The sequence below is a fragment of the Pinus tabuliformis genome, chromosome 2_2, assembly GCF_031772625.1.
Source record: "Pinus tabuliformis cultivar Carrire ecotype Pingquan chromosome 2_2, CPIR1, whole genome shotgun sequence".
In the NCBI taxonomy this organism is placed as follows: Eukaryota; Viridiplantae; Streptophyta; class Pinopsida; order Pinales; family Pinaceae; genus Pinus; species Pinus tabuliformis.
In genome coordinates this window covers 172,887,120-172,901,980 of record NC_142300.1, presented here as the reverse complement: position 1 = coordinate 172,901,980, position 14,861 = coordinate 172,887,120, and the positions used below count along the sequence as shown (strand labels likewise).

Below are 14,861 nucleotides of genomic sequence, written 5' to 3'. Positions count from 1 at the left end.
CCTTGTAGAGTTGTCGTCTAAAGTCTCAAAATAGTTTACACCAAATGAAAAAGAAACTCCTGACAACAAGTCACCTCTTCTAGACAAAGAGACATCCTTTGGGCCAGATCCAGCTCCTCCAGCCAATCTTTTGTACAAAGATTCTTTCCCCTTGGCCTGGAATGGAATGCGAGTTTCCCATTTGACTTTAAAGGAGGACACCCTCTCCTTTATCATATGACAAACACCTGGAACCTTGAGGCTTTTTATCTTATACTTGGCTCTAGTTATATTTATTTTTCTTATTGAAATAGTTGAGCTTAGATCATATAAATTACTCTTGATGTTTGCTTTTATTGTAGTGCCCTTTGCACTTCCACCGTGTATCACTACTTATGTACTAAGCAATCCCATTGACCTACTTTTGGTCATTTGTTAGACATTGATAAACTTGGCTTATGTTATCTTTATCTATTGTTTCAAGGATGATAAGCAACCTATTTACAAAGGAAGCAAAAGATGGATTATCATTGTTGCTATTAATTTCTTGCATTTTTACCTCCCAGGTTCTTAATTGATGCAAAAGTCCTAGTCACAAGTGTGAGAACCCAGTGGAAACTTAGACAAGCTACCCATTGTCACCTTAGTAGCCTTGCCTTTCTCACTTCAAACTAGTTGGTATCTAGCCTATGGGGGCTTCCCTAAGGTTAAATAAGCTCAATTCTTGGAGTACGTAAAGTGGGAGCAAGAGAGAGCTTAGCAACGATAAAGAAAAAAATTATATATATATATTGGTTTGGGGGTGATGGATGAAAGGAAAGATTAGTGCCTTGCCTACGCTATGGGGTCATGCATGCAATTTTAGAGGCCAATTCTAAAGAAATATGAGGGGCTATAACCAATGAGGGTGGCATGCCAAATAGCAAGCCTAATATGGTTACAAGATCTACAAGTTTAATGGTGGAAAGGATCTACAATAGATCCACTACTCAATGCAATCAAATGAGTGGCCCTTACCAAGGACCATCTATATATGCAATTGGAAAATTAGAAGAAGTGCATAATGCTTTCATCTTAAAGGTAAATAACACAAAAGGGAAATGAGATAAAAAGGAAAAAACCAACTACCCTACCTTTTCGACATAGAATCGATCCTCGTCTATGGCCCTTGATTGTCTTCGACATCGATAATCTACAAAAAGAGCTTCCAATGTTGTGCCTAGAACAATATGCCACACGTATAGAAATTGTAAAAACATTAAACAAAGCTTTAAACAAAAGAAAGACACTTTATTCCATAAGCTTAGAGCTCTTTCACTTACACCAAATATGCCAAGTTGAAAATGGAGAGAAAAAACCCTTATATAGGTTTAAGCTCCACCTCCTCATACAATAAGATATGATTTGCTTTCCTAGATCCACTAATATCTCCAAGAAATAACAAAATAATAATCCTCTCTACAACATGCTTACTAAAAGTAGCAAGAAGTTAGTTGAGATCCACAATTTCCTCCAAGAGGTTACAACAAAATATTCTTAACAAATAAATATAACAATATCCTCAAGTAACTAACTCCAATAGCCAAGAGAACAATAATAGAATAGTGGAGTTAGTTACAACTTACAACAACCATCCAAAAATAAGGCCAAGTAGTTGGGCACCTCCTTTGGTTGAGAGATTGACCATGTCTAGGCTCCAAAAATAGCAAGAGAATGTTTATCCACATGTGCATCCTTCTAGAAATATGTCCAAATGCAAAGTCGGCATGTAATAGCATGAAGTACGTACAATAATAGTCTTGTTGTGTGAACGGCTTGATCCATAAACAAATGTCCAAATAAACAACCGTGTGGCACATGACATCAAAATCCCAAGGTAGAAGTAGTGGTGGATGACCAAATAGATGCTCCAAATGTGTGGATGCCCTCATTAAGATGGCATGAAGAAGTCTACAAAGCGACCTAATCCATATGCATGTGCAAGTGTGCAATCAAACTCCTAAAGCGGACATCTTCAACAAATAGCATGGAGACATGCGCAAATAACCTCCTCAAGTCCTCATCATGGAAATAGATGCATCAATAAATGGAGCGCTCAAGTGAAGTGGACCATAAATGCTCAAACTCAAAGATATAACCAACTCCAAAAAATATGCAACAAAACACTCCAAGTAACATGTGTGGGACCAAATCATCCATAAATCAAGGTAGAAGGAGTGGATCTCAACATAAATGGTCGACCATCATAAATTAGACACTATAAATCAAGTCCCAAGTCACCAAAGGGCCTTAACAACCTCCACATGTATTGTCACAAGACTCACAACCACTATCTAGTGAAAAATGCCTTGACCCGTGAGAAATTCCTACATGTGTTCAAGGAACACTCTATGAGAATGAGATGTATGATCATCATACAGTGCACGTTCAACATCAAAACATAAGAATAAAGCCAAGTGATGTGGTAGTGGATTCAAATGTGCAACTACGAGTGGGTTGGCATCTCCATCCACACCAAAGATGCCTAAAAAACCATGATGGAGTGGAACACTCCCCTAGTTTGAGTGTTTATCATATAAAAATATCACATAAGACCTCAATAGGCACCTCAAACTAAAAGACGTTCTCACCCAAGGTGATATATCATCCATCACTGTGATAAAGTTGAAAACCACATGTGTGTTGAACCAAGTGTTAAAAATCCATTATTGAGGGGAGTGCTCACCAAGATTAAGTGGTTGTATCATCAAGTATGACCATAGGCCATGATACAACATAAAATCCCAAGGTGCTCTCTCCAAGTTTAGTGATGCCATCAACCATGCCAAGTGTGAGCCTGAAACCCTAGGTCTCTCCAAGATGCATAAGAAGGTGAGCACTCTACAAGAATAGTCTTCTATTTGGATAAATATAATTATGGAAGTATAATAGACACTCCAAGAGCTAGGGCACTCCATCACAATCTTTAAATAGCATATCATCATCAAAACCTTAACAAACCCCCCAAGGTGATCAAAAGTATGGCAAGGAGGTGAGCACTCTAGGAAAATGGTTATCTATTTTGTCTATCATCATCATCAATTAAAATAGACATCAAAAATAATAGAGCATTCCTTCACAAAAGCTCCATATCAATCAACACATCATCACAAACCTTAGAGCACTTTGAAACATGGTCAGGAAGATGAGTGCTTCTAGAAATTCTTTGTCTACTTCATTAATAACCATCACAGAAATTCAATAGACACCTAAAGCACTAAAGCGTTCTTTTCTCGAGAGGCATAATCTCTTCAATCCCTCTAAACATGCAAACAACAATATCATGAAACAAGGAAGAAGCACCAACATCAAGCTAATAGCCTAATCCTCAAACATGAAGATACCAAACACCATAACATAGCACCTAGAAGCATCATCACCATCTACCAATCCAAACATCAAGGAGTTGTTGACTGCGTTGGACCCGCCAACATGTCAGGGAATTTCCCCGGTAAGAAGTCCCAACTAGACCTCAGACCATTTGGAGTAGGAGTCCTAGCAGTGGGTAGTAAAGCTATGCCTTGACTACGATAGCGCGCAGAGGTAAGTGTGATATCTTTGTCGGAAGCAAGTGTGTGACCTTGCAACGAGTCAAGTGAGATGCATGGGGGTTCTAACACACAGAGGGGGAAAAGGAAGTGTGTCCCTTAGAAGCCTATAATAGTACGCAGCTTGAAAGGAACACACGAGTTGAATGACATCACAAGCTGGAAAGCAAAATAGTCCACAATCCAAAGTGACGGGTTAAACCAACAACATGACTTCAACAAGATTCATATAATCGTATACAAAATAGTTCATACACAAATGCGTAAGTTAAACAACATACATTGCTAAAGTAACCAGAATAGTCGAACTACAATAACAACATATGCATGAAGATGTGTTGGCTCTATTATATATATAAAGTGAAAGTTCCATCCATACATACACCATTGACAGCCACTAGCCCCAATAGTGGAACATTACAGTCAACACTGTTTGCTCCTCCAAAGAGATGTACTCGCTCTGCGCTGTGGAGAAGCCAAGGCTCGTCACAATACTCTCTAAGCCTCCTCTAAGCAATGCCTAGCCAAAAGCTTGGCTCCCAAAAGCCTGTACTATGAGTTATGAGGTTCTATATATAGCAAAGGGTGGGGTGACCCTTGACATTCCCCTTTGACTCTTGGACTACCCTCATGACTCTTCAACTTCATTACATATAACTCTTTACATTACATATGACTATTTGCATTCCACTAATGACACTTGGAATCTCACTTACAACATGTTTACAAAAATACAATTTCCACATATACCAATGTGGGACAAAAATAGGCTTGAGTCAGTCTGACAAGACAAACAACATCACTCGGGGTCTTGTGGAAAGACCAACTCGGTAACCTCCTCACGGTGATCTTTGGTGACAAACTGATACCAAGCTTGGTACTGCGCTATTGTGTCCCCGTATTGTTTGATGACATCTTTGTCGAAGCGGACTCTTGCCTCCATGGCTTCCAGGTATATGGTTCTAAAACCTCTGTCCAACTCATCCTGAAGCATGCGCAACATTGTCCTGAGTGTGGTTGGACCACTGATGTACCTTTGCATGTTCTCTGCACTGAGCTGCAAGTCATCGTTGGTGGCTACGCGCATCAACTGCTCTATGTACTTGTTGACATCCAGCATGACTTGGTTCTTCCTCATGGCCTAGGTGAGGGTTCTGATGGAAGGGATCTTGTGCGTTTGCACTATGACATCCAAACTCCTGAACAACCGTGCATAGGAAGCCTCAATGCTAGTGATGAGCAGAGGGAGTTGCTCATAATTCCGGATTTGCATCTGAATCTGTGCTTTGTCTAGCTCAAGCTTCATCCTCTTGTGCAATTAAAGCGGGGCTCCCTTGTACCTCATTGTCCATTCTTGCATGTGCTCAATAGCAGTGTGAATGTCTTCGAGAGTTTGCATTGTCTACACGCACTGCTACTAAAAACCATATAAATGTAAAATCGCTTTGTGCACAGTGACAAATCTTCTATACATTGTCCGCATGGTGGCCTCCAAAGTTGATATCTCTACCACTATTGATTTCTTCATCTTTGTCATGGCAGATCCTGTGGACTGCTTTGTTCTTTGCCTGGCCTCTTGCAAGTCCTTCGCCATTTGATCATTCTCTGTTATCAAGAACTTGACCGTTGAACTTGTGGCTTCTGCATAAGCCTTAGAAGCCTCGGCCATGGCAACTGGATGTCTTCTAACATCTGGTATAATCACCCTTTATTCTGTGTGCGCAGGTGATGTATGATCATTCAGGAGCTGCTTTCTTCGTGCCTGTACAATCCTCTATTGTGTCTCGTCAAATGCCAAATTGTACACATCCGTCTCTGGATCATCATAAAGGAGAACAACTTCTCCTTGCTCGCTCGGGACTAGTTGTGGTTGTGGAGATGGCAAAGACTGTGGTGCAATCTCGGATGCCCTTGGCATGAGATCGATGTCTTGGTCCTCTAGCTCCTGTTCTGTCTCCATGTCTGTTGCCTCAACCAACTGCTCAACCTACTGAGCAAGTTCCCGAACCTGCACCTGCTCACCCTCTTCTTCATCTGCTAGCTGCTCTGTTGTCTCAACCTATATCTACACAATTTGCTCTGTCAATGCGCCTTGTCCTTCTTCCTGACCCTGTTTATGCTTTTCTTCCCTTTCTCTCCTCCTGAGCTCTTGTTCTGCTTTTAGCTTCTTCTCCATCTCCTGCAACTTCCTCTCTACTTCTTCCAATCTTTGCTTCTCCCTCTTTCTCTGTGCTACTCTCCTTTCGCATTGTCACCTCTTTGCATCTATCTCCAAAGCTACTCTCTCAATAAGTGGATCTTCTTTGAACTTGTAGCTTTGCTCAGCCTCTGCGCTCTCGACAATCTTCCTCTTGCCTTTGTCTTGTGTCGGTTTGCTACTCACTGCTGTTGTTGTTGTTGCTTCCTGTGGTGCTGTTGCCTGCAGTGCTGCTTTCCATTCTATAGCCATGCTAACCGGTTCATTGAGCCTAGAGGAGTTGTAGCAATATCTCCAAGGATCTTCCTCTGGCTAATGACATGCCTCGTTGACCCATGGGAAGTACACCTTCACACAGTGGTTCTTGCATATGCAGTGAGGGTCATATGGATTGAAGCTCTTGGTGTCGAACCGGAACTTCTTCATGTCCTCAGCCTCGACATCTGCATCCTTTAAGGTATGGATTTCGTACAACCGAATCCGCAAAGGAAGAGTGGGCCATGATGTCTTCTTCCTCCTGTGCAGTCCCATTGATAACCCTGTGGAGATGTAGTATGCAACCTCTTGCATGACCAACTTGTCCGTGGCAAACCTCGGTAGCTCATGTGGAGGCTTCTCCACGCCAAACATCCTGATGAAGGTGCCATCGGGTGAGGCATACTAATCTGCAATGTTAAGCAATGCCTGCATCGCTTCCTAGGACATGCAAGGTGGATCCTGTCCAAATATGCTACGAGGGTCATACGGATTGAAGCTCTTAGTGTCGAACCCGAACTTCTTCAAGTCCTCAGCCTCGACATCTACATCCTTCAAGGTACGGATCTCGTACAACCCAATCCGCAAAGGAAGAGTGGGCCATGGTGCCTTCTTCCTCCTGTGCAGTCCTACTGATAACCCTGTGGAGATGTGGTATGCAACCTCTTGCATGACCAGCTTGTCCATGGCAAACCTCGATAGCTCATGCGGAGGCTTCTCCACGCCAAACATCCTGATGAAGGTGCCACCGGGTGAGGCATACCAATCTGCAATGTTAAGCAATGCCTGCATCGCTTCCTAGGACATGCAAGGTGGATCCTGTTCAAATATCATCCTGTACAGTGGGGCAATGAAGTGGTCAGACAGCCTCGCCATGACTCCTCGGTAGCTGCACTCAAAGAGCAACTTGCAATAAACGTTCACAACTTCCTCTGATGGTGTCCATGTCCAACCCATGCCAGGGAACTGTTGTTGGGCACAGATTGCATCAAGTAGGTACGTGGACATATAGAATCTTGCTTGTCCATCCTTAGGTGGATTCCAGGCATTAGACACATGCACTTTCAGCTAAAGAGCCAACATGTGAACATATATGACCAGTGGAACGACCTTCCTTCATTTTCTAACTGATCTAACATAACCCAACTCTGCGGGAAGTTCTACGTGCTCTCTTGACCATACAAGCGACATGCGAATATGACCAGGGGTTGGTGAGCCTTCCTGAGTGACTTCGTCTTGTAGACCTGGTTAGGTGTCGTCCCGAACTTCGATGGCTCTTTTACCCAACACTTCATGATATCTCTAGAGTTTACATTGTTGTTGGGAGTGAAAAATAGTGCATCCACGTAGTTCATCGGCTGCGGCAAGTGATAAATCTAATGATAGTTTTCTGTCCTAAAGGTGGCAAGCTGTGTCCCACTGGTGTTGCTCAATGTCATCGTCTCGAAATCAGTATCTGAGACAACCTAGTGAATTATATCTGCGCACGGGAAGGCGGGGTACCTGCATGCAACGTTGTACAAGCCTAACTTGTGAATGTTGACATAGACTTGTCGATCTTCTAGATATTCCTTGAAACTACCTGCAAATATGTCCTTTATTTCTTGCCATGTGATTTTCATGTCCTTCTCTACAAACAGTTGTGTGTCTGCATAGATGGGCAAGTTCATTGGCACATGTTCAACTACATCTCCAGTGCTGCTCTCTACAGTGTCCTTTGATCCAGCTCTCTTGGAAACCATGATGCCTGTACTACTGAGAGACTGCTCAACAACTGATGTACCTGGAGACAAAGCGGACACTCACGGCAAGCAAATGTCAATTTAAAAACACAAAGCACTTCAAGGATCGATCATGCAACAAACTAGGAGACTGCTGGGCAAGATTGTGCAGTAGTGACTCTAAAAGGTTGGGAGACTGTCAGCTAGAACTGCGCATTGCGCGGTCTCAGCTGCCAATGAGACCTACTGCTGACTGGAACTACGCAGAGCGCGGTCCAATGAGGCTGACTGTGGACTGGAACTGCGCAATGAGCAATTCAGTCTGGCTTGACCGCTGGCTGGGACTGCACATTGCGCAATCCCAGTGGGCAAGACTGGGCACTGTCTCCCAGAACAGTGCAGAGCACAACTGGAGACTAGTGACAAGCAGTCTCTACGCAATTCATGGGGCCAAGGTAGAGCCTCGAGTTCAGGAATGCGCAAAGCATGCCGGTGAAAGCAAGATCTGAGCCAAGGCAGCCCAGATCTGCCCAAGGGTGACTTGAAAACGAGTAGATTCGAAAGCGAAAGCAAAGGATGGTGCAGATAAGAGTGAATGATCATGCATGCAATCAAAACCAATGCAGGAATCAATGAAATGGACGAACAACAAAGTTGGTGGAGAGGGTCATCGCAATGGCAACCGTTAGTGCAAAAATAGTGTTATGCATGCACGCTTAGGAAAGACAATGCAAAACTTGAAAGAACACTACTGCAAGTTAAAACAAACCAAAACGTCAACGGTCGTTCAATAAAACATGTGAAACAACACTCACACAAGCCAAGGAAATAAAAGAGACAGAAAAAGAAGCAAAAGACTTGAAAAGCAAAACTTATCCGGAAAAGTTGTCCCGACTGTGCCGAAGGTTCCTAGATGCCTTGGGAATGCTAGAGCTCGAAGATTGAATGTGTAGAATGAGCTCTGGGGCGTCGTTTAAATAGATTTGGTAGATTCAGGGTTTATGACGCGCATGCCAAAAATCTTGAAAAAAGCGACAAGTGGCGGGATTTTCTAAAATCAACTTGAGTGTAACTCCCAGTGCTAAAAATAGATCCCTATTTTTAGGAATGCTTTTTGCTTTTTTGATTTTTGGTTTTTTCAGGAAAGGTTGCCATGCACGCATGGGAAGATTGCGCAATTCTGGAGGCAACCGGGCAACTTTCCAGCACATGCATCGGGTAGCAGCTGAAGGAATGCTTCTGCGCAATTCCTGGGCTGAGTGGCTCTAGCTGCCTCTCATGCTCTGTGCAATTTCCCAGCTGAAGACAAGTTGCCAACTGGGTCTACACAATTTCTATGCCGAAGCCCAGTGTCGGGATGTGCTACGCAATTTCTCTGAGCAAGGATGTCTGTCAGACTGCTCTGGGCATTTCTAGAGAGCGGGGCTAACTACCAGGCTGCTCCACGCAATTCCTGAGAACACGGCAGGTTGCCCTCTAGGATTGCGCAATTTGCCAAGACTACGCAAGAACCGGATGTGAACCAAGTCACGAGGTCAACTTATGGTTGGCCAGCAAAGCAAGTAAACGAACACAAACTGCAAAGTGAAAGATAAACTTGAATGAAACACAAGTAACTGAGCAATGCAAGACAAACTACTAAGATTTTGAGGAGGGAGGCTCCAAAACAAAGCGAGGGCAAAATTTTGGAGGGTGGTTGTAGCCACTACAACAAGAGTATATCACCATGATAAAAGCAACATGAAACAAGACAATCAACCACATAGTTCATCAAGGAGGATCATAAATCATCATTATGCTCAACCATCCTAAAAAAAATAGAAGTGCATCCATCAATATTCCTATAAGATACCCTTGAAAAACCTGTCATGTGATGAAAATCACTATCTACCACCCATGCCAATATGAGGGGTAACACATTCTATTATAAAGATATATACATTCAAGTAAAATAAATATTCATGTGAAACACAAGAAAAAGTACATTGACTTTTGTAGGAGTAGTTGCCCAATCCGTTCCTCATAAGAAGCCAACATACACATGAAACTTAGTCAATTGTTGTAATTGTTCGTAGGTGAAGACAATGTCATGTCACACCACTCACCAAGTTGCAATTCCGTTCAAGACATGAATAAGCACTTGGGGCCAAGTGCAAGCCTTGGGTGATAGTTTCAAAAGAGTACCCACCCTTTGTAGCAATGTAATCAAACAAAAGTGCTTGTGTTCAATAGTTTACTTGTGGAGAGTTGTTTCACACGCAAACAAATTGTGTGTGATGCCCAACCTCCTCAAGCCAATTGTAATAATTCTCTTGAGTTTAAAGGAAGCAATTTCAAGAATAAAAAACTATATATACAAAAGAGTCCCAATCAAGGAACCACTAAACACATCCCCTTGGGTGGGAGACATGTCTATTGCAAATTGGATAGGGGAACACCTCAAGGATGTCATCTAAACCCCCAATCAAAAAAGGACAAGGTTGTCCATTGTTGCTGGACAAAGGGATATCCCCTAACACCATGGACTGTACCTTCACATCCTCTACAAGGCTAACAACCCCAAATGAAAAATAGTCAAAAAAATCATTTCGTTGTCTTTCTTTTTTCCTTCGTTGGGGCCCATTAAACTTTTAAAGGCCATTAACCATTTTGATGAGCCGACCGAAAGATTCTAACAATGACCATGAGGGTGGCATTGGTATCAATGACAAAGAAGGATTTTTAAACGCAAGGAAGTGAAACACTGAGCACAAGGAATTTATGCCTGCCTTGTAGATTGCTCCTTGTGTTTTTTATTTTAATTTTTGTGCATAATATATCTGTCGTTGTCAATTATCATAAAACTTTTAAATCATGTCATGATGTATGGATGTATCATTGTACTTTTATCGCAATGTAGTATCAAGAAAGGCAGTGAGTCACGCATTTGAATTGCATTAGGTTTATTTATGATTAATATTACTGAGTATTTGATATTTTCTTTCGATATTTTTTGAATGTTATTCTATATTTTGTTTCTCTCTTGGAGGAGGGGAGGGTTGTCTCTTCAGCTGTTCCCGAAACTCCCATCCCACACATCTCCTCGGTCCTTGTCCCCTTACCTGAACCTTGATAAAACATTGGTCTCAATAACGAATTAAAGAAGTGGCATTTCCAAGATGCCCTATCTTATGGTAAAATGATGAAAGCCACTATGAACCTCCACGCGATGAAGTTTTTCCTTATGCATACGATATATATTTGCAAAGAAACTAAGACGAGAGTCAAAAGGAACCCTCATAGGACCTTTTTATATATTCTAGAAACTTTTGAGAAAGGGAACACTCTAAATTACCACATGGATGGTCCCATACCAGGCAGGGTCTGTTATCCCATTACTTTTCATATTGAGAATATTTTTAAAATCTATGTTAAATTGATAGAATAACAGTTTTGTAACAGAGAAACGATGTTCCCTCTACAGCTTATGGATGTGTCAAGTGTGTAACACTTATAAATCAAAATGAAAAGGTTTGAGATTCATAGTATCAAATAAATAAAAACCACCATTAATCAAATGACGTGAAAAATATATATAATGAAAAACTAGACCTGCATATATCCTTCTTAACCCTGGATATTTTTAGCATAAAGAGTTTCACATTTCAGTTTCTTTTTTTATCCCTTTTGGTGCCTGCCTAAGAGTTCCAGGATTAAGATGGATCTATGCTGATGATAGGCAAATAATTTTTTATTAAAGCATTCGTTGCAACTCGATGTTATCAACTATGAACAAGTTTATCCATGTGGTCTTTCCCCAAGAAAACAGTGATCAGGATTCAAAACCACTATTTTTTGTACTTGCCGATATCGGGAGTTAGGACACAGCATAACAATGCATGAAAGAAAGAGGGGAAGATTAGCGAGAAAGAGATAAGGGAGGGAGACAGCATACCAAATTGCTGTTGCACTTCTCCAAGTCAAGGACTTTGATGGCAACAATCTCATTGAATGGAATACAAAGAGCCCGATACACTATTGCGCTGACACCCTGTCCCACTTCCTCGTAGATTTTGTATTCAGATGAGCTCAGTGGATATTTTTTCTCACTTTTCTGAGCCATGGCCGTTATTCTTGGGGGACTTTCAAACAGAACTAGTATAAATCTAAAGCAGCCCAGAAAACACCATTTTCAAGGCCCCGAATGTGCCCTAGCAATTAAGACTGCATGTTAGAAAATACAGTTTGACGTGGTTGTCATGCTGTGCTTTCACATTGCACGTGATAGTAGCTGCATATAATCCAGTCAAGTAAATACCATGCCTCCCGTCCATATTAGTCAAAACCAACATTTCATCCAAGGTTCTCAGGAGTCTGCCATAGATTCTTCAACATTCTCTGAAATATTCTGAGGGCATAAACAAACGAAAAGAAGTAACTGAATCACTGTTAGGAAAGTAACTCATAAAATTATAACATTCACCACTCAATGCAGTTAGCCTGACATTGAAATTAAAAACCATCACAAGCACCAACTTCGTAACAATCTTTGACCGTGCTCGTCTCCAACTACCAAGAGAAAATACTTTTTGATGATGATATATCCACACTGATAAATGATTCCCTTATGGTAGTGCATTTTGACTTTCATTCCCATACGGCTTTAACATTCCCCTCTTTTCCAGATAGATCCAGGATCACCTATTTAATGAATGGTATTGTTATTGGATCAAAACCAATCCTATGCTTTACTAATTCTGCTATACTGATATCCTAAGCTTGCCTGTGCTAAGAAGTTGATCGAAGGATCTCTAACAATGCAGACGACTTAAATAGAGACACTTGTGCAGCCGGCTGGAAAAGATCCTGTGGACCACGAACACAGATATACAAAATAAAAAGGAAATGGTTAACCATACTGAAAATCTGAAACAGACTTTACAATGAATGCTAAGCAAAGTTATCATAAAAAAAGAAAGCATAATGCTAGTAATGTAAAGAACGGTTGGGTTCGACTGATACTTGATCGTTTTTGCATTTTCTTGCAATTTTAAGCATCCTGATCAAACATCGGCACTTGTACAACAGACAATAAAGAAAACATTTATCAGAAAAGAAAACGTGCAAGCTATATTTTTAAACTTTGACAATTAGAGCAGTCATTTAAGAACAAATGCACCACAGCAAAATGATCAATGTTTTAGAAACAACTCGAGTTCAATACAGCAGATCTAATCTGGTCTGTCTGGCTATCTAGGAAAAAGTCGACAATTGGTGATAACAGAGGCCAAATTCATACTTCAACAGAGACAAATTGTAGCAAGTGCTCTTCTCTTGCCAGCAATTAGGGATGATAGTCTATGCATGTGAGATGAAGGGACTGTGAAAGCATTGTTCATCGTTAACAAATGATCGAGGCAGACATGGGGTAGTGCTTACGGGGAGGGGGAACACAGTAGTTAAAACTCATTCTGCTTTATATGTTTCCTGTATGCATGCATGCGTGAAATGTTTTTCCCAATATTATATGATGCAATTTTCAGTACTCTGATTCCGGCAGCAGCAGAATAAGACAGACAGACAAAGACAAGAAAATGGGTGATAAACTCAATGATACTGGAAATCAGGCAACGGAACTCATGTCCAGGGAGCAACCACAGAAAACGACCAAATTCTCGGGTTATCTTTGGGAGGCAATTGTCATGAGTGTGGCTAAATTATGAAAGCTCGCCCCCGGAGATCACACGAGTTGTGAGCTGAATTATATTTTGTAAACTACTCGCGAACTGAATGAAACAGATGAATCAAAAAGGCTGGAAATGGGACTAAGATGCGTGAATTGTTTGTTACAAGCGATGGAGTTGTTGGAGTACCAAAGAAGGAAAATAAATTTAAACAAAAAGATTTGAAAATTAAATATTCCAATTTCCAATGAGCGGGGGATAATAAAAGGAATTCCAAGTCAATATTGAATTCTGGAAGGAAGGAAAAAGGGTAGTCCAGTCAACTAACGGAGGAGCAGTTTGCTTTCCCCCGGCGGCTTCTGGCGCAGAGAATTCGGGAGGGATGGATCCATGGAGCATTCAATCAATCTATTCGATTTCATTCTTTGTATTTCCGTTGGAATTCGTTTATTGCAACAGATCTTCAGCTGCTTGCTTACAACTTGATCAGAAGAAGAAGACGACGCAGAAAAAGGGATCCAAAGCCGCAATGACCTACCTTACCTACCAGCAATAGAATCCGAACAGAAACGAACAAGGGTCAGATACCTCTGGAATGCACACGTCTCGTGTTCAAACCCACCCTCGTCATGGTCATCTTCTTTCTTCCTTCATCGTCTACCGCTGCGGAGCGGCGTTGGCAGTGACACACAGTCTATGACACTCTTACATACATACAGGGAGGTCCTCGGTGTTATGGCCTTCTGCATGAGAGGGAAACAAAGAAACGACAAAATTGAGATGAAGCGACGCCACGAGTTCTGTTTTTGACCGGGAGACTCACTCCCACGGATTGCATATGCATCGAATAGTTGTTTTGAGTTGCATGTTCATTGCACACAATAGTAGTTGTCATTTGTTGCAGTTGTACTTGCACCATGATGGAATTTGTGGGGGTTCGTGTGACTTAATTTTACATTTTATATTGTAACTTTGAATGGGCGCTCACAGCCCAACCAGTGATTGGACGAGCGTCACTTGTGAATTGATCCTCTCTTGGGGAGGTGTGCGGGTTCCCTAAGATGGGCAAGGCCAACGTTACATAATGTTTTGTTGATCAGTCTTGCGTAGGTGAGCTGCCCACCCTCTCTTCTCTTTATGCTTTGCATGATTAATATTTCTAGTGGTGCCGTATAGTATCACCTCGTATAAAGAGAGGTCAAGATGGGTCAATCGAGTCGAATCTTACACGCTTGCATAAAAATCTGCACTAATAGGTTAGACGCATCATGGCACTCTCGTTCTATTAGAAAGTGAGAGAAGGTTATTGGTCATGATTGTGTTTTTTTTATATGAAGTAAAACACTTCAATATGCACTAACAATCCAGCGAAGTGAAATTTAAGAGGTGTGGAACATTCATTTCATAAAGCAAAGTCACTTCATAAAGTAATGGCATGGAAAATGAAGCAAAGTCACTT

General features: G+C 41.5%; 1 protein-coding gene across 2 annotated transcripts in view; it reads right to left on the bottom strand.

The window, feature by feature from the left end:
- LOC149191972 (uncharacterized) overlaps positions 1-14,425 on the bottom strand; it is a 380,395-nt gene extending 365,970 nt beyond the window's left edge. Inside the window, exons 1-3 of one of the 2 annotated variants that reach the window (XM_089404444.1) lie at positions 13,941-14,425; positions 12,741-12,794; positions 11,674-12,584 (exon numbers count right to left, since the gene is read on the bottom strand). In XM_089404444.1, coding sequence (XP_089260570.1) covers positions 11,674-11,841 — 168 coding nt within the window. In that variant the 5' untranslated portion in view covers positions 11,842-12,584; positions 12,741-12,794; positions 13,941-14,425. The remainder of the gene's footprint in view (positions 1-11,673; positions 12,585-12,740; positions 12,795-13,940) is intronic. The other variant, XM_089404443.1, reaches the window with a different exon arrangement.
- Between the last annotated feature and the right edge of the window lie 436 nt (positions 14,426-14,861).